Here is a 25,254-nt window from a genome sequence, read left to right as displayed (position 1 = left end):
CATTTGTTTTGAATAGCCATTAATTTCGAATGGAGATGCTTTACCTTGGGATTTTTGAATGTGTAATGAAGGGTTTGAGGACGTTGGCGGTGAAGGGAGGGAGGGAGACTGGGACTATCTGGAAAGCGTCTATAATTGAATTAGGACAGAGGGGTAAGGCCAGAAAGGAAGAAATTGGAGGGACAAGCGTGCATTGTATTAAGCATATAGTGAGAAGGGAAAGATGAAATGTAATGTGCGGACCTGCAATGTCGAAAAATATGAAACGTTAAGAAACGTTGTTGCAATCAGATATGTATTCAAGTAGAATAATTATTCTGTTATTATTTATTGTAGTAACCCACGAAGAAGGGCACCAAGATGCCCGAAATGCATTGTTTTTTTTTTACATGAAATAAAGACTGCTTGCGATGAATTTTGCATCTTTCATATTCTTACAAGAGGCCTGGATTGGCACAGTTTGAATGGATGAAAATTGAAAACTTGCATTGATCCGGTTTGTGGATTTGGATTAAAATGAGAGCAAAATGTTTCAAGAGAAGTTAAAATATTGGATAAAAGTTGGCATATCAAAAATAAAAAGAAAAAAAGTTTTGGTGAAAACATGCACGCCAGGGGCGGCATGAAGCTGTGCGACCGGTTCTTTGGGGCTAGATGTAGTCCCATTTCATACAAGTTCATTTTTGACTAATGGCAGTGGGGTACGCCTAAAAACCGATCTGCACGCAATTGTTTACAAAGGAAAGATAAAAGTGGAGATAAAAAGAAATGGGAATAAAAAGGTGTGCATCCCTTCATCAAAGTGACACATATTAGACATTTCAAGACCCGCAACTCAAAGGAGACCAGCAAATATTCTACAAGAACACTACTGATGAATGGCGAAATAATAGGCGATGCAAAAACATACATGCGCCACAAAAGCTTGCTTCTTAAGCGATGCAGTCCTCTGTCTCTTTTTAGGTCTCGACTACAGCATTGCTTAAGCAATGCTTGTTTGTCGAGATTATAGTAAGGCTTTCAAAAGTCTACCCTAACTGCGGATTGGGTACAGTTCATGTGAGCCAGGCACGTGCACATCGCCAGCCACATCGCACACCATCGGCCTCGGCATCAGACTTCAAAGGAATCCGCTCCCCAGCCCCGCTTCAGACTTCAAAGGAATGCACTCCCCCGTCCCCGCCACATCCGAAAAACTTCTGCTCGCTCGGATTCCGAGCGACCGTGGAGAGTAGTCGTCCTCAGACTGCTAGGATTTAAACTGATGGGATTCTGGCTCATTCTGCAGGTTTATGGAAAGCGTCTATTAATATTTCAGAAGGGAGATGCAGCTGCAAGTCAATAGCTTCCCTTTAAACCTACGCTTACCGTCTAGAAAATGGCACATTATCAGCAGAGGAGGATTTTCACAGAGGCAGCTATGGAACGGTGCTGTAATGTCCTCCACAGACACAAGGGTAAATTGCCGTCCTTCAAAAATGTGTTGCAAAAGAACTTTACGAACGCGCAATATACGTCACCTTTCACACAAAGCATGATTGGTAGACTTTACAGAAACCTACGTAAGTATATTTGAGTCATTTGCATCCCAATGAGTCCTTCATTCTCACTGTATCATATAACAGCTTAGAGACTCTGGACATTTCACACCAGCTGAACCCTTTGTCACAATACCAGCCTGCTCCCAATTACAAACTGCGTCACCTGGAGCCTAATAACTTCCAATGAGCTTGACTTGCTGGCGGCAGGAGGATGACTCTCTCCCCCTGAGAACATTTGAAAGAAAATGGCGTCAAAAACAGCATTTTATAGCGTAATTTTCACATACATTTGCTTAAAGCTCTGAATAGGCACTCATTAAATATCCCAGTACTTTCAAGATGTGCCAGGCCTACGAAGCTTCCCAGGAGGGGACCCCATTTTTTTCTCCAAATTTCTATGTGGCCCCCCTGTAAGTTGAGTATAAACTCTGGTTTGACATTGCAACCAGTGGTGCCCCCATATTCCAAGAATCGTCTTCTGTATGCCAAGGACAACATATTACTATGGGTATCTTCCATTAAGCCAAGAATCGACTGTAGCATGCCAGGTCCAGCATATTGCTGGGGTGCCTAAGAATCAAGTATTCCCTTGAGTATGCCAATGCCAGTGGCAGACTCTCAGGCATAACACACACTCTCACTCACTCACACTTACTCATTCTAACTTGCTCACATTCACACTCCTCCTCTCACTCATACTCATGGCCACTTATCATATAAACCTACTTACACACTCCCACTCACAAACGTACACACACTCATGCTCATCTCCCTCACTCATTCTAAGTCACACTTCTTCAGTCATACTCACCCTTTTACTCACTCTTGCTCCCGCAACCCTTCTCATTCACTGTCTTACTCAATAATCACTTTCACTCGCTCTCACTGTTACATACGCTCACTGAGACTCTCGTTCTAATGCACACAGTCACACTAAGGAACACTCCTTCCCTCGCTGATTTCCACTCATACCTAATCACACTCACACGCTGTCTACATATTATTGCCGTGGCGCGCCTTTATTTTCATTGCAACTTACTCCTTTCAGTATTTATTTTTTGTGATAAGGCCACCAGAATTTCGAATTGCCTCAATAGCTAGTCTGCCCCTGCTCACTCTTACGGAGCTTTACTGTCACCTACGATGATGATTACAGAATGCATGGTGAAAGTGTGTCTCAGCCTTTGCTTATTTCAGCACTTGGCAACAAATCCTAAAGCCTGAAAGTGAAAGCAAGTGGCTTCGGCACATCAGCTCTCACACAGAACTTGCGCATGCTGACTACGCACATCTTTGCATGCCTGTGTGAAAACACAGATAAGAAGCTGGAGAAGGGCTCGTGGTTTATTGTATCAGGCCAGTGGCAGGAGAACCTACAGCTGTAAATCCTTTGCAGTTTTATTGTCTCCAAGCAGCGGGTCATGACTCAACAGCCTTGATGTGCATTTGCTGTAAAGCACTGACCTTACGAGGCAGGGTTGGTTTCCGCAATTCCTAGTCACCGGGCAATCAGCGCGTGCTCTTTGGGGACAGGGGGTTTCTAACATGTTAGTCAAGCCTTGAATATGCCCTGCCCGCTTCTCATCAGGTAGTCACATCGCAGGATCTCTCACATGCACTGGGTTCACTTTATCTGCAGGAACGGATACAGTGGCTTGTGAAAGTTATGCTTAGGATTTACTGGTGAGCAGAGTTTTTTTATATGTAAAATAATGCAGCTCACAAAGTGATGAAGTGCCAAACCACTGCAATATTCCTTACTGAAAACATCAACAGCTGCTATTGTTTTCAAAGGTGTTCAAAATGTCTAAAATCGCCCTCACTCTATCTATTGCCCTCACTCTTTTTATCGCCCTCACTCTGTCTATCGCCCTCATTCTATCACCCTCACTCTGTCTATCGCCCTCACTCTGTCTATCACCCTTACTCTATCTATCTGTCGCCCTCTATCTATCTATCTATCTATCTATCTATCTATCTATCTATCTATCGCCCTCTCTATCTATCTATCTATCTATCTATCTATCTATCTATCTATCTATCTATCTATCTATCTATCTATCTATCTATCTATCCCCCTCACTCCCTCCCTCTATCCCCCTCACTCCCTCCCTCTATCTATCGCCCTCCCTCTATCTATCTATCACTCAAGGGCACCACAACATCACTATGCCCGACCACAGCATCACTGAATGCCACAGCATCACTCGTCGCCACCACAGCATCACTCGTCGTCACCACAACATCACTCAGCGCCACCACAGCATCAATCTGTGCAACCATTCAACAACTGGTTCAAATATGTTCTATCAATGTTTCAGCTTTATTACAAATGTCACAAAAAGATATAATATTTCACTGCTGTTCTTGGATTTTCGTCACAATAAAATACACTGAACATAATCTTCACAAAAGTTATTTACAAAAGTTTAAGCTATAGCCATTATAATTTACAATAACTTTTATTTAAGTATTAAATATTTAAAAAAATTTAAAGTCATTGATATTTGTAATAGCAATACATCTAAGATGTAAATACAACACAAATTGCATTACAAATGCTATAGGTGTCACATTTGCGAAAGTTAAAACTATTGGCATTGTAAATGACAAAGCTATTAATTTTGCTATTTTCAAGACCAACACATAAATTAAAAAATTTCAAGCTGAGACAGTTGCGGGATCTGTGGCTCTCCTCTCGAACGAAATGATTCCTTCCAGTTACTATACTGTGTAAACTCGTCTAATGCTTATTCTAAATGGCTTTCAAAAACCATGGTGGATATGAGGACAAAAAAAAAATAAAAAAAATAAAAATAAAAATAAAAAAATAAATAAATTAAAAAAATGTCATTTACAATACCAATAGCGCAAACATTCCTAATGCGACACCTATTGCATTTCAAATGCTTGTTTGTACAGACTGGCAGTTCACCAAACATAAAGAAACATACTGAAAGACCGCCTAGATCATATGACCTCTTCAAGCCTAACTCAAGGTCCACTTTTCTTCCACCCAACATGCTAACATTGCTTATCTGATTGCAACTGAAAGTACATACACCACATATAACTTAAAGGGTAATCAAGTTGCCTGTTCCCTCTCCCCATCTCCTTGGTGGTGATGGCGGAAGTGGGTCCTCGAGATGAAAAGTAGTGTTGAAGTTCCTGTTTTCAGGCAGACAGACCCTTGTAGTAACTTCCTCGCACAGGATTAAGTTCAGGATCTTCTTTGTTAAAATAAGTTGTAGCTGGTAAGAATTAAGGGTGCTGCGAGCTTGAGATACAACTCAGGTCTGACCAGCATTCTACAGTACACTCAATACATACCAAGAAACTCTAACATTCTACATTCTACTTTTTACATTCTACCCATACTACTAACCTTACTGCTACGTTGCCACACATCTCCCTTCTTGATAAAAAAAATAAAAGAAGAGGACAATATGGCGAACTACTAAAATTAAACTAAAGAGCTTTACTTACAAGCATAGTCTTCTAAAAATGTAGGTGCAATTACCTTCCTTCCACTCTTGGTGTAAATCTGTTGTTCCATACTGGCGTCATTCGAAGAGCTCACAAGAACAGATTCATGTGGACCTGGATCTGAATTAACCTCAAGACCCAAATCCACATTACCTGCCACCTCTGGAACATTATCATCACATAGAACATTATCATGAGAATGAACAACAGTTGGTTGAACAGAAATCGACTCAGAAGAAGTAACAGGACTCAACCACCAGTAGTAAGCATAATAACCAGCACAATCACCCCCATCTCCCTCCTTGAATTTGTTTCCTGACTCAAAACATCTGGCCAAGGCAATCTTACTCAAATGATGAATGCTAACGTCATCCAACATAACTGTATGCGCATTACTTTGGTGATTGTTCTGGGATCTGAAAATCGTGGTTGAAGTTTTCCAACCTTCTTTGAGGTCTTGAATCTAACTAACTGACCAACCTCAACCTGTGTCTCCTTGGTTCCATGTTTTTTGTCATAATACATTTTGTTTTACCACAACCCTTCGCATAACTTTCGTAAAACCCCTAGTTACGCGACAATAAAAAACCGATGCGCCCTCCCAGATTTTTTTGCTTCTGATGTCTGCATGCATTTCCACCACAATAAACGTGGCTGATGCATCATTGGATACTGGCAAGGTTATGGAGAAAAGGTTATACCGTTTTGTCAGAAAACAGAATTTTGTCAGTCGGTATTCTGAAATCCAGTGCAGAGTGGGTCTCTGTGCCGAATGAGGAATCTCTTCTTTGCATGCTACATTATGAAAAGTGTTCAGCAAACAGCAGCGTCTAATTTTCAAGTCGGATAAGAAAACTGGAGAAAAGTTTCGTATTTTTAAGAAGTATGTTTTTTTGATTACTTTAAGGTTTTATAAAGCGTCGTGTGTTAGTACCTTACACAAGCAATCACCACCGACCTGGAGATCTCTTGATTATATCTTTACAATACAACTACATAAGCGAGTGCATGTGTTCTGCTCACAATAAAGTTCATTACAGCCACAATAAAATGCAATGAAAGGGACACGATGCTAAAAAAAATCCATGCTTAAATAAAATCCATGTTTAAATAAAAGTGCCATCCCTGACATATTCGACCATTTAATGTATTTCTGTGTCGCACAGCAAGTGAATTCTCATAGAAACAGTTTTGTTGTACACCGCTAGAGGGGAACCTTGACAAACCATGGACAGCGAAGACGAATTCAGCTTCTGCAGTCAAAGCACGCATTAAACAGATGCACAAAAATGTCCACCTTGAATCAATCCCCGCCGGATACCTATGAATAGCATCTTTCATCAATGCCTGCTGAGCGCTAGCTCTACTTGCACAACGAAGGAGTTTCAAACACTTTTTTAGAGTGGTTGGTGGCGTCCCAAAAACACAAAGTACTGAAGCAATCGGTTATGAACATTAAAATAGTTCGCTTCTTTTGGAGAAAATATTTAAAAATAGAAGGGAGTATTAAAATAAAAAAGCAGAAAGCAAGAGAGGCTAGACAATTCAAAAACATGAATAACATGCATGCAATTTTGAGGTTCAGTTCTGCAGAAATCGTTCATGCCACAACCCTAACTCCAAATTTTAGAGGTATATACTTGAAGGGGGCCATAATGTGTTCAGATATTGAAAATATTGTCAGATTTCTCGAGTGCATGGTTCCATTCTACTTCAGACAGACAGGGGTATATTTACTAACATTTTGCGCCGAGTTTGTGTGACAAAAATGACACAAATCAGGGCATAATGCTAACTTCAAATTTACTTTCCAGTGCAAAATATGTTTACCGCTGGTAAGTCACCTGAAAGCAATGAAAGCATCAAAAAGGAGCACCTAGCACCGCTTCACATTACTTTGCGTCAAGGGGCGTTCCATGGGTGGTACGTGGTTATTCCATGCAACTATCTATGGTTTAAAATGCAAAACCCCATCTATTAAAAACATAGACCGGGATTTGAATAAAAAAGGGTGCCCTTTTGACATAGCGGCTATTGGGGAAAAATACATTTCTTTTCCCTTTCTTTTCAATTGTACAGCATGCACATAAAGTAGGAAAAGTTTTGAAGGTAGTTTAAACACTGTATTTTGGAACCTTCCTGAACAAAACCTGTGCTAGACACAATGCAGCGCACCAACGTTGGTTGCTTCGCTGAGCTATATTTTTGTGTAAATCTGCCCCATGGAGTACTACCAAAGAAGGGCCCAAAAATGTCCATCTTTCACCAGTATCCTAATTCCACTGTAAAGTACCCCTCACCTCCAGTAGACTACCATAAGTAGGAGGTTCAGATTTAACCAAGTCTCAAAAAACCCAGCAGTACTCCCAAATATTACTAACCATTAACAAGCAGCTGAACGCAATTTTACATGTATATACACTAATAAACATGTGTGTGCAATTGTTGTACATAACAACATTTGGGAACATCTCCCAATGAGATTGGAGACCGAAATCAGGAGAACTGCATGTTCATATAAAGTTGTATTGAGTGGAAGAAGCTTTAGAGGGAAAATATAATATGACATTTTGGTCAAAAAATCTTGAGTCTCTTGCCTAAACCCGGATTGTTGGCACATATACATTCACATTTAGTAATAAAGTAGTGAGTGGATTGAATAAAAGTTGCTGGTACAGCAGTTTTCAAGCCCCGTAGTCTCTCTCCAATTCTTTTCCACACCTGCTTAACTGCCCCTGTGTTTACGAGGAAAGTGCTGAAATTATCCCGGTCTTAAAATGCTTTACTCACCTTGTACTGACCATACACATTTTCCATCTTCGCGTTGTTTTCAGTTTTGAACTTTAACCCGTTTACTGCAGCGGCGATTCTGCCGCAGTTCAGGGGTTCGATTGCGCAGGCGGTGCCGCGTCGGCCAACGGACGTGCGCAGCACTACCGAGGTAGTGCCCGCGACGGCCATTGTCCGACGAACGCACGCAAGGGACTAAAGAAGCCTTCTGCTCCAACATTCCAATGTTTGTCTTTTTGTTTCTCCTTTTTTTATTTTAAAACATTCTAACCTCACTGGATGGAATGTTCTAGTAGCCTTATAGCCCTTCTGAGATGGCATCCAGTTTAGGTTAAGTAAATAAAGGAAATTACATGTAATATGATTTAGGTATCTGAAACAATTACGATTAAGTTTAGTTCAGTTAAATATCTTAAATACCTATAAATTAGTCTGGTTCAAAGTAATGGTTATTCAAATTTGAAAACCTTCCTTGTTGCTGTAGTTGTAATTGGGGTAGTAGTTTCAAAGTACTGGTACCATATGGTAAGAGGCCATGAGGGTGAATTATACAACTGTTCAAACATTCCCAGCAGTATCTACTTTTTTTCTATTGAAGCCATGCATAGTATGATTAAAATACCTGATTAATGCTCAAATTCGGCTTGATGGACTTCACGGGACTGCCTTCTTCACAACTCGCCTCCGAGCCTGTCGTGCCCCTCCTCCACCTTCTTGACCGCTTTTCCGTGTCATAATGGACATCTTCTGTCCCGCTGCTATCAGAATATTCTAGACTGGTAGCCTGTGGATTAAAGTTTATGTCCATTTTCCCAAAGATATGTCCTCTTTCTATTTGATGTAGTGGTGTTTTTCTTTTTGGCCAAAGAAACTTAGCCGATCCTCCGATATCCTTGGCAGAGTTTACAGATGAAGTTTCAGAGTCGGAATAAACAGTCTCTGTGTTGGTGTACAGCCCTGAGGATGGGGAGGTCACAGGACGGTAGTGGTCGTTGCCGTACGCCCATTCAGTATTGTACTGAGAATCGGTGTAACAAGAATCCTCCGACAAGTGCCTCGGTCTGCGTTGCAACTCGTTCAAAGCCATATCCCAATCGACTTCCTCTTCGCTGTCCGAGCCCATCTCATCATAGGCAGATGTCACTCGAGACTCTTTCTCCAGGGATTTGAACACTTGAGTCTTGGGTTTGGCCAGCATCCGAGGGCGGGGCTGAGGAGCGTTCTGAAGCGCCACCCAATTCCCATCAGAGCTCTGTAAAACGGGAGAGGGGCCTATTTGAAAAGGAGAAGCAAAAATATTGCATTACATTTACATTATTACAATAGTGAAATCTTGATGACCGAGATCATCCACTTGTTTACACAATTCTCACGAAACCACAAATAAAATACACATGCACATTGAAAATATAGGCACCTACACCATATAGCATTAATAGTCGGGGAGAGGGGTTGGCCTAACGGCTAGGGCGGTCAACTTCAAATCTGGGAACCTGGGGCTTCATTTATGAGGCTGTGCATCACTTTTACGCCGCCGGTGCGTCACTTTTTGTGACGCACCAGTGGCGTAAAAAATGCGCCTTGTTGCGCCATATTTACAAAGTGACGCATCTAGGTAGATGCGTCACTTTGTAAACCCCTGCGCCACATTATACCTTCGCCAGGTATAATGTATGCAAGGGGGCGTATTGACGCAAGGAAGGGTCGTAGAAGTGACGCAGTGAAATCTATGAGATTTCCCTGTGTCACTTTTAGGACGCCGTTGCGTCAAAATCTTGCGCCTGCCTCACAGCAGGCGTAAGACTGACGCAGGCCCTTTCACATGGGGCTTGCCCCATGTGAAAGGACGCATTGTTGGAGTTGCGTCACTTTTGTGACACACTCCAGCAATGCGTCACTTTTGCGCTTACAAATACGTCAGAAATACTAACGTATCTGTAACTCCTTGCGACATGATGCGTCATACATTAAATATGACGCATCAGGAATGTCGCAAGGAGTGCGCACTGAGAAGTGACGCATCGCTGCTTTCACACAGCGATGTGTCATTTCTCATAAATGATGCCCCTGGTTCGAGTCTCAGCAGGGACGCGCAACATCCTGGGATTCTGGGCAAATCACTTAATTTCCCTGTGCCTAACAAAACATGAATGTGTCCTCATGTAACGCAACTGGTGCTCTGTAAAGCGCTCTGATACCCGATACCTTCGGGTCAAGTTCGCCCTATATAAAGCTCCATAAAATAAAATAGTTAAGCACCTACAGTAAAAGGAAGGGGTGAGTGCTTTGGTGGCAGTGATTCCAGTAAGGGCACAATAGTATAGATAACTAATATAATTTGTGTAGTGGCAAGTAACTATTGGGGGTGCAGCAGGATTCCACAAATACAAGAAAGGCCGACTTTTGAGATTGTATAGGGGTGTCAAAAAAAATTCCAGTGGGCGTTGAAAGATTAATTATGAGAGAGGTCTCATTTGAGTTTAGAGAGTATGTTATGTTGACTAGTGGGTCTAACTGAAAATAAGAATGAAAAGGTGAACAGGATTACTATGATTACTTGTGTGTGACACACATAAAACAGCCTAATACTATAGTTTCGGAATTAGCATAAGAGGAGGCCTTCTCAGCAGACATGATGGAGCCACGTTACTGGTAAGAATCTTCATGAAATTGAGCGACCTCCGATAACAAATGTTAGTTTAAAGCACACTTTGAGGCAAGGTAGTTCTTGGTGGACCCGGCAAATTGAAACAGCATGATGAGTATAAATATTGACAGATATTGGCCCTTTCGGTGGGCTTCTTTGGGTTGATATTCCTGGCATTTGAGTAAGAATATTGTTATGTTATGAAGATTTGTAGGTGCTCATATAGCTGGGGTGTATCCTGGCGCCTATGATGTGGGGAGCTGCCCTGGCAATGGCTAATGGAAAAGTCAGGTATTAAGTTTCTTGAGAAATTCTAAAGGTAGGTGGAAGATCTAATTTGGGGTAGGAGGTCGTTCTAGGCTTAAGGAGAAAGGTAAGAAAATCTGTGACCTGTGGGTCTTCGAATTCAGGGAACATGGACGAGCAGGAGGTTTGTGGAGCGCAGATGTCTTTTCAGGGTGTGGAAGTTGATGTGGGTGCTGACATTGTTTTGTAGGATACTTTGACTTTGTATATTTGAACTCGTGTTTATAAATGAATTAGTTTATATATCTACCATGTGGATTTTATTTTAGGTAGAAAAGATAGGATGACCGAATTTCTAGAGAATATTGTTCAATACTTTACTGCTGTGTGAGTCCTTGTTTCTGGTGTTATGTGTCATTAGAAATATGTAAATGCGAGGATGCATTGATTGTTGGATATCAAGTATAAGTGCAAAATTGTGTGACACATTCTGCATTGCATTTTTATACTCTTTTAAAAAATTCCTTAAGAGTTCAACACTCAGGCCGCAAATACAAACATAGTAAGACTCAAAGGAGAGATAAGGTTAAGCTGTTACATTACCATGGGCAATTTAGCAGTTGGTGATGGTCCTTATATAGAAAGAGGGCAAATCGTCAGTGGAGAATTGAAACATTTATTACACATGGGAGGGAAATAAATGAAAACATCTACGGATAAGAGTATTACCTCAGTATTACCTCAGATCCTTGTCTGAATGCCCATAGCACTTCTCTAATATGTTCACACACTCTTATGGATCTATAATGCAGTTTTCCAATATTCTCAATTCCTAGTTTATGATGCTTCTGGGATCACAGGGATGGTACCACTGGCACATGGCACTGATTATTAAACCGAAACTTTAGAGGATCATCCAAAAGACATCGAAATGAACCACTTCGAGGCCCTCTCCAATTTCGGCTTCAGAAGCAACCACAGCACCAAGACCGCTTTCCTTGCTGCTACAGACGACATCTGCACCCTCCTTGACTGTGGCAAAACCACTACCCTCATCCTACTGGACCTCTCAGCCATATTCAACACAGTCTCCCACTACACCCTCTGTGCCAGACTCCACTAAGCCGGCATCCTGCGACAAAGCGCAAAAATGTATCCACTCCTTCCTCACGGGCCGAACACAGAGAGTCAAACTGCCACAGTTCAACTTAAAACCCATAGAAATCAGCTGCGGAGTGTCTCAGGAATCCTCCCAGAACCCCAACCTCTTCAACATTTACATGACCCTGCTAGCAGTCATCATCAGAAACGATAGACTAAACATAGTCTACTATGCCGACGACACCCAGCTGATCCTCTCCCTCACTGTGTAATTGTTGCGAAAATGATGCACCTTTTTGACTGGGAAAAAATGGTGTGATTTTGGCCACTCCTAATATAAGCACTGCAAGTTGTAGTGCATACCACATATCTTCAAATATTTATGTCAGTAGTTTATACGGGGTGACAGGGAAAACTTTCAGGAGTTTACTTACCCGGCATTACCTCAACACATTTTGCAGTTTTGGAGGGATTTATGCAGAAACCGTGTTATTAGTTACAGTTCAAAATGGTTGCGGGAAAATACAAGTTATGGCTACTCTAGTGCGTCGGTATGCCATTTCTTTCCGGATCTTCACCCTTTTTCAGCTCTATTAATCTGTTTACCTTAATTCTGTGGCCCAAAACGGGACCCCACCCGTGCGGCACACCGGGACCGGGGGATTACCCGGTGCCCGCTACGGCCAGTCCGGCCCTGAATGTATCTCCCTTATCTATAGTCTGTGGTTATTCGTATAGGATTTCTAGGCTTAGTCACAGGACTATTGGGGTGTCGTTTTGTCCTCTCAAGCCCAGCATCATAGTGTGGGTGTTCACTCTTTACCAGCCATGCCAGGCTGTACGATAGTACAACGCAGGCAATTACTTCGCATGACTTTGACACACATTTTTAGAGCGCATGTTTTTACCCTGAATATGCAGTTAACCCCTCCCATGCTCGTGACAGAACCGTTCCATCTCGAGCCTCGGGTGGGCTGTGCTGGTGACGGAACGGTTCCGTCACGGCCCTCTCGCCGCGCCTGCGCGGCGCGAATTCCGTACCTGCGCTAACGTTCTCTAGCACGGGCGGGGCCGTGACGGAACCGTTCCGTTACAAGCACAGCTCACCCGCGTGCCGCGACGGAGCAGTTCCGTCACGAGCATGGGACCGCCGCACGGCCCCTCCACCCCCTTAGCACTGCGGCAGAATAGCCGCCGCAGTGAAGGGGTTAAAACACATGCCAATACCACGGATTGTTTTTATATTTAAAAACAATGTATTTGTGGGGGATACCTCCCACTCCCCCAACTTACCATAAAGACGTGGTATTGGCATGCGTTGTAATGCATATTCGCTGAAAAAATGTGTGCAAAGAAATGCGTGGTGAAGGAAAAACAAGGATAAAAAACCTTGTTGTAAAGGCTGTTTCCCGCCATGCCAGTATCCTGCTCCTTTTCTCTTCCTTCCTGTATGACTTATGCTGTAGGTGGTGTTAGTAAATTAGCCAGTACATGCCTTGCCTGACCTTGATTTCATTTTTTGGGCTCTTCATTTCCCCAGCACATCTTGCTCTTGTTAGGTTAGCCTCTATGGCATTTCGATCTCTTTCTAGATCATATTTAGTGATATATAGTCTTGTCGGGCACGCCCTCCAGTATAAAGTTTTCCCACTCTGTGCTGCCATTTAATGCTGTGCATCAGTTTTCTAAATAGTATTCAATGACTTTGTTCTATGCCCTGTCCTGCAATACTTCTGGCCCTAAATGCAAAGTGAGCACCAAGGCACAAGCCCGTTGCCTTGCGAACACGAGCCATGGGAACCATAGAGAGTGATTTGATAAAGACGGATTTGATTATGTGGTGTGTTCACATTTAGGTTTTTCTCCTCATTTAATCAATAAATAATCAAGCATGCCAAATGTTTCACGAGTAGCTGAATAGATTTAGATTCAAGGTTATTTCATACCTAATTCAAATAAAGGGGCAATCTGTGTTATGGGGCCTGAAAAATGTGCCATATCTAAAACTCATTGTTGAGATAAGTCAGTTGCACTCTTTAACCCCTCACCTGCTGGTGACGGAACCGCTCCATCATCAGCCGCAGTCGCGCTGTGCTGATGACGGAGCGGTTTTGTCACGGCCCGCTCGGCACGCCTGCGCAGCGCGGATTCCACGCCTGCGCTGAGCGGTCCATTCCGTCATGAGCACAGCGCGACCGCGGCTGGTGACGGAGCGGTTCCGTCACCAGCATGGGCGCGCCGCGCAGCCCCCCCGCCCCCTTAGCGCTGCGGCGGAATAGCCGCCGCAGCGAAGGGATTACATAATTTTTCAATTAAAAACTTAAGCACAGCGGTTCTTATCATTTTCACTTCTCTGGGCCCACACTGAATCAATACTGGAGGGCAGGAACTCCGGCCTAAGCAATTCCTATTATTTGAACCTCAAAACAATATGCATAAATTAAGAAATATGTATATATCAAACAAATAGGTGAATTATTTTATTTCATGATCAAAAATGTAAAAACATAAAAATTGTAATTTTAATGGGAAAGTTGGTGTGTTTCAAAATCATGATTCAGTTCCAAAAGGAGAAGCGATATGCTAGACTCTTGCATACCACTATGTCTAGTTTTGTTGGTGCTTCAGTAGAGACCACCATTTACCCATACTAGACTTTTTTTTGCAGTACTTGCATGGTTTGCACAAATCAAACTATGGATACCAACTTAATTTTAGCATCCGATTTCTAATTCATTCACATTTACTGAGCCTTTCAAAATACCCAAGTGTTGGACTTGACCCTTTTTGCAGGGTCATCCCTGAACTTTTTGCCTTCCTCCTGTATTTTTTCTGACCTGTTGTTGGCTGTTTTAGGGCTCTGGGCACTTTACCACTGCTGATCAGCGCCAAAGTGCATATGCTCTCTATGTTAAATCTATGTATTGATTAGTGACTTCGTGATTGGCTTATTTGATTTACTTGTCAGACCTTAGTATAGTGCACCAGTTGTGCCCAGGGCCTGTAAATCAAATGCTGCTTGTGAGATAGCAGCACTGATTGTGCCACGCACAGAAGCAGCTTGTAAAGTGTAACCCAGGCCTGCCATTGCAGAGCCTGTGTGCAGTCTGTGACTGCCATGTTGAATTAGCAAGTGCACCCACTTACCAGTCCCTACACATTCCCTTTTCTACATATCAGGCACCCCTAAGGGAGGCCCAAGGGCAGGGTGCATTGTATGTAAGAGGTAGGACATGCCCTGATTGGAAAAAGTGGTTGATCTGGCCAACAGACACGAATAACTGTCAAGATAGATTCCTGAACAAAACACAGGGGTTCAAAATGACCAGACCAGACCCTAGATACTCCCAGAGACAACATCCATGAATAGTTACAACATACAGTGTAGGGAAACTATGCCTTGAGTGGCTAGAGAAATCCACACTGGCTGAAATTAAGCAACACTTCACTTTACTTAAAGACGGTGCTGACTTGCGTGATTTCTTAATGGAACCACGCAAACAACGTCAAAAACGTTTCATAGCGGCCGGTATGTACGCTGCGTACAACGAAGCTTGGAAAGTAATGCAAATTGAAACAGCAGAAAAAATACGAGAAATTGTATAAATTTGGAAAAATCACTTTCTGTTGTGGACAATGGGTTAACGACTCTGTCCTCCAGAATATAGTCACTGGACAGCATTGTATCATCTGCTTTTGATATAATAGAGCAGGACTTACTAATGTTACAACATGGTCAGTCTCAATTACGTTCTATTGTACAGCTTGGTTGAACGTTGCAAAATCTGCGTTCAGGCTACGTACCATGGCGTTTAATCAACACTACGTCATTATTCGGTATCTTTAACCTTACTGATAAACAAATCAGTTTGGCACAAAAAGGAGCAGACTATACGATTCTGAGCATTGAAAAACTCGAGAGATTATCATTGACAATTTCAGAGAGACCTGTCATTGAATGGATAATACATGGAACGATTACAATTCCGATAACAACTTTCCAGTTTAAATACTGTCAAGAGTATATACCAGCAGGCCAGTAGGAAAGGTTGGGTAAAGAATACATCAAATCAACTTAGGATTTACCTTATACAGACAAATGTTATAGTGAAGGTAAAAAGGAGGTATTTCTTAGTGGTAAAAATTGTAAAAAATCACTAAGCGGTACAATTCTGTGTCAAGGTATTAATTTGCATGGAGCCTGCGAAGGGTCTTCAAATAACCTTTCATGTCACCTGCATGGCATGCCTGCAAAACGGATAGAGCCATTTTTTAGACCACTTTCTAACGGCAGTTACGTTTTAATAAGTGACCACAGCTGTTGTGGCATGCTGCCAGGAAAAGCCTATCTGACAACTGTAACTTCCAGGGCCGTTTGCTGTATGCAAGTATTGTCTCCACACAGCAATCCAGATATGGGGGCTGCGTTATGGCCTTGGTTGAATATCTCTTCTATTCGAATTGATACTTTAAGCAGAATGAAGTCTATTCTTTTACAGGCAACTGTGCCTTTAACGTCATCAAAAGAAATGTATGATCTGCAAGTGGCAAGGACATCAGCAGAGATACATTCCCTTTTATCGACAAACTGCCCCGTGCATTTCGTAGAAATATTAAGCCAAATCTTAAACATGTCTGATACCAGTGGCATCGCACATGTATTTAAGACAATTTTTTCGGGACTGTTAGCACCCTTTGAAACAGTTCTGGGCATCTTCCCGAATTTTGTCCATTCTGTTTTCAGCGGCCTACCCTTAATCTTGGGACTCGAGGCAGGAATTTTATTTTTGCTATATGGCAAGCCGATCCACAGACAAGACTCTAGCAACGATGGAAGAAACGATCCTAGCAATACGATACCGAGACCGTATCACTAAGGTCCTCGGATTGGCCCGGCTAAGAGATCTGAGTACAACCTGGTTTCTTTCATTCAGACCGATCTGGCAAAAATGCATCATACCTGTGCTTCGATGTCTGCTATGCGGAGAAGAATGCGTGTTGGACGTCTGTCTTACACTACAATCAGCAGTACCAATGGATATCGATACTTTGCTAGGTCCTGCATCGACTCATGCATCGTGTTGTCCCCAGCGGTTACCGATTCTGATGACGGCATTCGTTGAGACTTCACCACTACGATTAGGTGGCGGTGAAGAACAAGAGGAAAGCAGCACCAAACAGGTACAGCCTTCTGTGAGCATTGCTGATCCAAACATCGATGATAGCAATATCTAAACAGCCACTGTGTTGTCAACTTGAACCTCTCGCTATCGCTGATAGTGAGGCAGGAGCCTTTTCCATTAAGGTTAACGCAGGGAACACGCTGAAGGGCTTCTTGATTTATCGCGATCCTGGTCCCTCTACCCATTTCACCACCAGCCTTACCGAAGGCATAACGGAAGCCGCTCTGCGTAGGGACAAGTTTATGCTCTTAGGTGACTTGAACATCCATCTGGACGATCTATCAGACAAAGGAGCTACTGACTTTTATCAGCAACTAAAGTCCCTCCAACTATATATTAGATCTAAGGCCCCGACCTACCAAAAAGGCCACTTGTTGGATCCCATCTTTGCGAACTGGGAAGATATAGAAGTTAAGTCCTCCGTCCCTGTCCCCTGGTCAGACCAATTCTTAGTACCTTTTATAATAACTATCCCTGCTAGTAATACCCAAAAGCGCTCTAATACTAAATACTTGAGTCGCAAATGGACTGCGTTTTCCAAAGCTAAGTTTGATACTGCTCTAACCAAAGGCGGCAGACCAGGAGGTGAGGATGCTGTTACTGCATCAGATAGATTAGATGGTTGCATTACTAATGCTTTGGATGACACAGCCCATCTTTGTCACAAAAAACCCTGGAGTAGACCCCGTAAATCCGCCCCCTGGTTTAGCGAAGAACTTCCCTAGCTAAAGCAGAATGTAAACAACTAGAAAGACAGTGGAGGGTGGCCTACCTTGATCAAGCAAAACTGATATATATAGGCAAACGCAGAGAATATCATAGCTTGATCAGGCGTGCCAAAACTAATTACTTTTCAGGTAGGATAGGAGACCTGAGTGCCGCCTTTGACACTGAGGCACACTTCACCTTGCTACAGTGTCTTAACAAAGGCGGAGTAAATGGGGCAGCGCTGAGATGGATCCAATCTTTCCTCACTGATAGGGGCTTTCAGGTTAGCCAGGGAGAACACTACTCCCGTGTGTTCAACCTTGATCAAGGGGTCCCTCAGGGCTCTGCCCTGAGCCCTACCTTGTTCAACCTATATGCTTTCCCTGAAGCCACCATTGTGGAAAGTCATGGTATCCAACTAGTGTCATATGCCGATGACACACAGCTGGTCATCTCACTGTCACGGGCACCTGAAGTTGCGGCATCCAGCTTCAGTGCTTGCATGCAGGAGCTTGCTTCCTGGATGTCTAACAACTGCCTGAAGCTGAATGGGTCCAAAACTGAAGTGCTCGTGGTGGGAGGTGGTCCGACTGTGTGGTCCTCGGCATGGTGGCCAGACTGCCTGGGCTCTACTCCAGTGCCTTGTCAACAGGCCAAAAATCTCAGGGTATTATTTGACTCCGATTTGTCATTTGCTCCCCAGGTTAATCGGGTGGTCGGAATGTGCTTCGGTATACTCAAGAGCTTACGTAAGGTCCTGGACCTACTTCCTGTTGGTGCCAGGCAGACCCTTGTGCATGCCTTGGTCACATCCAGGCTCGATTACGCTAACCTTCTATATCTCGGTATAACAGCTAGAAGCCTCAACCGTCTCCAGGTACTTCAAAATGCCACAGCCCGGCTGGTGCTGAGGCTTCCTAGGAGAACGCCCTCTAAAGCTGCTCTGAAGTCCCTTCACTGGCTTCCGATCAGAGAAAGGATTACCTTCAAAGCACTATGCATGTGTCATCGCATCTTTGGAGGCAGGGCGCCCGCCCCCCTAAATAGCCTCATTTCCCCCTACAGACCAGAGCAGATGCTTAGATCCTCTGGCACCGGTCTGGCAGTTGTCCCCAAAATTCGTAAAGCTCGCATGGGGGGCAGATCTTTCAGGCTCCTCGCAGCCAAGAACTGGAATCTGCTTCCAACAGAACTTCGCCTCAAACCTTCTGAGGCCAAGTTCCGAAGAGCCCTAAAAACCTACCTCTTCCACCTAGCACTGCTGTAACCTCTTGATCTGAATACTCCATACTTCGCTCTCAGTGTGGGGACACGCCGGGGCACATAACCATGCGCTTTATAAAATTCTATAATAATAATAAATCATGCAGAGAACTGCACAGTTGCAGTATTTTCGAACTTGGTCGAACTTTCACCTGAGGTTGTAGACCAATTTTTTGCGGGTCTGTCTGAAATAATGTTCTCTCCAGTCAACGAGAATAACTCTTAATAAAAACAATGAGCACACAGCATTCCCTGAACTCTGAATTCGGCCTTCAGTTTTGAAAAACAAAACTACAGAAAATATTTGGAACTATTTTATCCCCTGAAAGCGAAATTAATTTTTGTTCAGTTTCCAACACTACCAGTTGAGTCTAAAGAGGCGGAGTTTTATAAAAGTGAGGAAAAAACTGAAAAATATGCCTGGTTTCTGGCTTGTGACCAGAGGCGGAGAGAGATTGATGAGGAGCTGAGAAAGCTTGATGAGGCCAAAAAGGCCTAAGGCCAAGAAGAAGAAATTTGGGTAGCTCAAGAAGTGAGCTTTGCTGAGTTGGAGGTGGAATACAGTTCAGATGGTGGCAGCAAAATCCAATTTTCTAGTGCTGAGGGAGTAGTACACACACCTAGAGATGTGGCGCCTGACTTAAAGGAGGGTGTTAACCTACACCAGGAGGTTCAAGCACATGAGGTAGCTCCAATAGTGCGCAGTGTCTCAGAGGTAAATGGGGAAACTGATGCAGGGATTCATGGTCCTAGTGGTGGGAGGGACAGCCAACTGACTCTAGAGGAGAGGTGCAGGGAGAGGGGTTCCCCCAAGGTTGAAGTCCTGGTATGTCAGTGTGAAGACCGCCCAAAAAGAGTGTGGGTTGAATGACAGAGACAGTCAGATACTGTCTTGCCAATCTCAGGAGAGTGGTGTGGGGTACGCGTGCAACGCACTAGATGGTGAGGTGAAGGATAGTTTGGTTAACCCTTGCAGGGGGCTGTGTGATCCAATTGTGGGAGAACATATTGTAAGTTCCTGTTTTTCAGACCTATGTCAACACCTGTCGGAGTGTGATATCTCTGATCCTAGGGAACTTACACAGGAGGCAGGCCTCTGGGTGAGTACCAGAGGTTCTGTAGAGGCATTGTAGGGTGATCCTAATGGGAGTGGCTCAGGTATCTTCCAACCCAGAGTGGTGGAAGTGGTTCAGAGTAGCCCAGCAAGGTCCCGTGGTAGTGGAAGGGGTGTAGGGCCTCATATCCTGTCTTCAAGGAGATGGAGTGAGACTGGGATATGTCCCAATAGTGCCGAACCTCAGTCTCAGGGCCTGTATGATTCCTTAAGGGAACACCAGGTAGGGAACCTAGTCTGTCCTGATGGACCACCCGTTGAGGGGGATCCCCTAGTGTATGGTGAACTGGGAGTGTTAGTAATCAAACTTCCATAAGTTCTGGTGTCTGGCATTGCCAGTCCTAAGTGGAGGGTGCAGAAGTCCAGATTGAGGGGTGAGAGGGGGAAAAAGTCACCAGTGGGAGAACCAGTGGGTCAGGTGCCAGCCAGAAGGGCTGAGTCCCCAAGGAGTGACCATGGTGATACCACTTCAGTCCTGGGGGATCTTCACACACTGTCAGATGGACAGGAGACAGGAGATCTGCGCCAGGCAGTCTGTCCCACAGCACAAGAGTTATGTGTCACCCTCGGGGAAGGAATATGTACTCCCCAGGAAGTCCTGGTTTGCCAGGCAAGTGTTCAGCCACAGGGGTTGGTCCCTGGGTTGGGAAGCCAGGTTCAGGTGTTGCCTGACCTGGAGGGAAGGACTATTGTAATCAGTGTCCCTAGCTGTTTGCCTTCGGGGGCACCTCTCCAGGTGGGAGGGTGCAGGTTTCTCAGTAAGGGGGGCGGGGAGGGGACAGCCTCACCCCTGACCTCTGCCCAGTCTAAGGGTACAGACCCTAGGCTGGGATCCAGGTTGCAGGATATTACCCCTGAACTGGTGAGCTACAGATGCCCTGACAAGTCTGGAATGGGGTACCACTCCAGGTGGGAGGGTAGAGAGCCATGAGGAGGATGAGGACTGGGTATGGGAAAGCCCACCCCAGTCCCCTGTCCAACCACCGGGTACAGGCCCGGGGTTGGTAGGTCATTGCAAGGATGTCATACCTGACCTGAGAGGAGGGAGAGTGGACAAAGGTCGCCAAGCACCTGGGCCTACTGTCCCCCGCTCTCTGAGGTTTGAGAGCCCTGAGAGATATAAGGCCTGGGTCTCTTCACTGACCACTGTCAGTGGCCACTGTGGCTTGCTGTCTGTCTGTTGGGACACACCTGTGAGCAAGCTACGGTTAGGTGTTGCACAGATGGTGTCCCCAGGTGAGGAGAAGGGTTCCCCATGGGTTAGCTTGGTGGGTCCTGAGAGTATGGACAGAGGGATCCAAATGGGTTCAGAATGGCGTAGAACTGGAATATGGCCCTGCTATTGAAGGCCAGGGTCCATGTTCTATCGCCCAAAGCAGGGAATCCCATCAAGGTAGTGATTGGTCTACCCTGCATTTTGGCTGGAAGGGGGTTGTGTTGGACTTGGCCCTTTATGCAGCGTCATCTCTAAACTTTTTGTCTTCCTCTTGTATTTTTTATGAACTGTTGTTGGCTGTTTTATGACTCTGAGCACTTTACCACTGCTGATCAGTGCTAAAATACATATGCTCTCTAAGTTAAATGTATGTATTGATTAGTGACTCCACGATTGGCTTATTTGATTTACTTGTCAGACCTTAGTACAGTGCACCACGTGTGCCCAGAGCCTGTAAATCAAATGCTGCTGGTGGGCTTGCAGTACGATTGTGCCACCCACAGAAGCAGATTGTAAAGTGTAACTCAGGTCTGCCATTGCAGAGCCTGTGTGCAGTCTGTGACTGCCATGTTGACTTGGCAAGTGAACCCACTTACCAGTCCCTAAACCTTCCCTTTTCTACATAAGTAGGACATGTCCTGATGTTTGTGATAGTGAATTACAGACATTTTTGTTTTTCACTATTGCAAGGCCACCTGTCCCCATAGGCCAGAATGGGCAGTTTGATTATTATATCTTATAATCCTAACTGACCCAGGGAGCATGGTAGAATTTCGAATTTAGTATGCCTGAACTCAGAATGATAAAATACATCTTTTGGCAAAGTTAGTTTTAACCTTGTGTGTTTGAAAATACCACTTTTAGAAAGTGGGTACTTTTTTACTCGACCATCCAGCCTGTAAATGTAAATGTAAATGTACAGGAATTTATATAGCGCAAATCACCAAGCGGTTTCTAAGCGCTTGCTTAGGGAACCCGTCCTGGTATTCCCCTGTGAGATAACCCCGGCAGGGTATCCGCAAGGTGAAAGCCAGGCATCCCGCCGCGAGGGGTCGTTGTGGAGATTAAGCAAGCTATTGCCCAGAGTCACAGAGTGTGAACCTGTGAATCGAGTAGGCACCGGAGCGAGAATTGTCGAGTCCATGGACATTTTAGGACTCAAGACCCCACCGAGCCGGGAATTGAACCCTGGTCCTGGGCTGACCTCTGCTTCCTGGTCTGCCTCCTCTAACCAGTGAGCCACCCTTCTCCACTGTCTCTGCTAGCGTATGTATTGTATGTCTGGTTTTGTGAGTGACAGGGGCTGGGTGGCTCCAGGAGACAGGGTGAGTCAGCACAAGGCTAAATAGACCTATCTGCATGTAGATGGTTGGGAATAGTAGCACCTGGTTCTGAATAGGGCTTTGCCTGCCTTCGACAATGCTTCCACCGCCTGTGGTGTGTCTGATGACCCTGGCCCACCCTGCCAAAGGAAAGAAGGAGTCATGTAAACAAAGGGCCCCAGAACTGCACAGAACTGGTTTGGACTAGGTACAGGACCCCCTGCCTTCAGAGGACATAGGATTTTGCTGTATAAATAATGGGGCCCAGGCCCCAGGACTTTAGATCACTTCTGGGAACACAAGACAAACCTTTGCCAAGGAGAAGAACCAAGGAAGCTGCAGGAGTTTAGACTGCCCCTCCGCCAGTGTGCGGTTTGCTGGTTTGGCCTGCAGTGGTCTCTTCATTGCCAAGGAAAGGAGAAGGAACTTTTTAAGAACTTTCATCATCTTGCAGAATATTACTCCAAGGGCTTGATTTGAGCTTGCCTCTTGACCGAAGTCTCAGGGATACCAGACTTCACCCCTTCTGTTTGCCTGCATCTGGAACTTGCTGTTCTAGCTGCTACAGAAGGAACTCTGCAACACCAACGCCGGCGAGCGACCCAATCATCTGCATCAAAGCCCTAAGTGCTGCTCCGACTTGCAACGTAGACTCGACGCCGGCCAATGTGCCACATTGAACGACATCGTAAGCCTGCGATAGCCGTGAGCACTGCTCCTACTTACGATGTAGGCCCGACGCCTGCTGAGGTGCTGCATCGACTCCGAAGCCGGCATCATCACGGAGCCGATCGTTGACGTGGGTAGTCAAGAATCTATCGACATCGTGATATTGTAAGGAACCGTGGTTTCGGCTCCCTTGTGACGTCACCTCCTCTCTGGTCAGAAACCGAAGCCTCCCCTGTATGCGCCAGCATCCAGGACACCGACGCATCATCTGCCCCAAAGCAAAGAACCAACACTGCAATGCGCCAAATGCGCCGCACCTCCCCGATGCCGTAAGCTGTCTTTGTTTTTGCTTTCCCAAGGTACTGTTTTGTGTGGTGTGGGTCTGTTTTGACTCCGGGTCCGACTCCGCGCACCTCGCGGTCAGCGCCGTACTTTGTGATTTTTTTTTACCTTGACGTTGTGATAACTCCCATTGGCGTTATCTGTTGCTAAAAACTGCTTTTAAGTGAATAACCTATCTTTGAACTATTCCTACCATCGTGAAGAATTATTATTGATTACAGTTTTGTGGATTTTTGTCATTTAAAGTCTTGTGATAAGTCTATATAAAGAATACTTATTTTTATAAAAAAAACTGTGTTGTGTCCATCTGTAGTGTTTTCACTGTATTACTGTATGTGTTCATAAATGCTTCTGAGATAAGTCTGTCTGCTCATGCCAAGCTACCAAGGGGGGTGATCAAGGGTAATCCAGGACTGTAAGCCCCTTTCCCTGACTATATGCAGGGGTTCCTATTTGGTCAAAGGTGCAAACCATTGCCAACTAGAGTCCCCCAGTTCCAACACCAAGTTTACATTATGCATTTGTAAGTATGCATTTATACTTTATTTAGCTGAAACAATATTTAATTTTTTACATGTTGTGGACCCACTGAGTATGCGCCGTGGACGCGAGGTTAAGTATCACTGCTTTCTCGTGAATCATACTCCTAAAACACTATTAAAATAAAATGACAGTGGACAGTTGTGATCACCTGTCATATTAGTTATTACATGTTAGTGAAAGCTTGTATTGAATCCTTAACCCCTTCCATGCTTGTGAAGGAACCACTCCATCACGAGCCACGGATGGCGTGTGCTCATGACGGAGTGGTTCCGTCATGCCGCTCTGCCCACACGGCACTGATTCCCCGCCTGTGCAGGTGAATTCGTGAGTGGGCGGAGTCGTAACGGAACCACTCCGTCATAAGCACAGCCCACCTGTGGCTTGTGACAGAGTTGTTCCGTCACAAGCATGGCGGCGCCACGCGACCCTCCCTGCACCGTGGTGGAATTACCGCCGCAGTCAAGGGGTTAAATCACTTAGCAACTACTCAAAATACATCACTTATCTTGACAAAATGCTTGCCCCAATTAAAACAATAAAGGTATTCCTTCCTGACAAGTCTGATGCCCCAATGAAAAAAACAGAGAGGGTAGAGCCAGCTCTACATTCAAATACATATGAATACAGAAATACGGAAGACCGTTTCAAACACAGGTGAGCATAATCTACATTTATGTTTTTCCTCTTTTAAAAAAATGCAATGCCTCTTCAATATGAGAATTGGAATAAGAACGAACTGTAGGCATATTAATTTATGTCTCATATTGTGGCCTATTCACTTTTTCAAATATCCTTGTTGCATTTTGATCTAAGAGGAATAACGTACAAGGATCACAGTTTTAACTTAACCAAATGTATTATAGTCCAATATTGTTGACTACATCAAAGTGTTGGGGGGCTCCAAGCATAAATGCTCTCTGCTCTGCGGGTGCTGTCAGCTTCAGATGTCTACCAGTCCGACTCTGCTCATCATCGATTTCAGTGCTCTTTTCAGATTGGGCTAAACCTTGCCATGGCATCTACCTAACAGACCTTCTAACACGTAATTCATGGGTTCTGCCCATAGCATGAGTACATCTGTGT

At 44.4% G+C, this 25,254-nt stretch overlaps 1 protein-coding gene across 1 annotated transcript in view; it reads right to left on the bottom strand.

Moving 5' to 3' along the window:
• Positions 1 to 25,254, bottom strand: part of MYRIP (myosin VIIA and Rab interacting protein) — a 1,654,117-nt gene that overhangs the window by 298,089 nt on the left and 1,330,774 nt on the right. The window contains exon 10 of the mRNA XM_086941723.1: positions 8,440 to 9,089. Coding sequence (XP_086797849.1) covers positions 8,440 to 9,089 — 650 coding nt within the window. The remainder of the gene's footprint in view (positions 1 to 8,439; positions 9,090 to 25,254) is intronic.

Source organism: Lissotriton vulgaris, chromosome 10, assembly GCF_964263255.1.
Source record: "Lissotriton vulgaris chromosome 10, aLisVul1.2, whole genome shotgun sequence".
In the NCBI taxonomy this organism is placed as follows: Eukaryota; Metazoa; Chordata; class Amphibia; order Caudata; family Salamandridae; genus Lissotriton; species Lissotriton vulgaris.
This window is presented reverse-complemented; position numbering and strand designations above follow the sequence as displayed.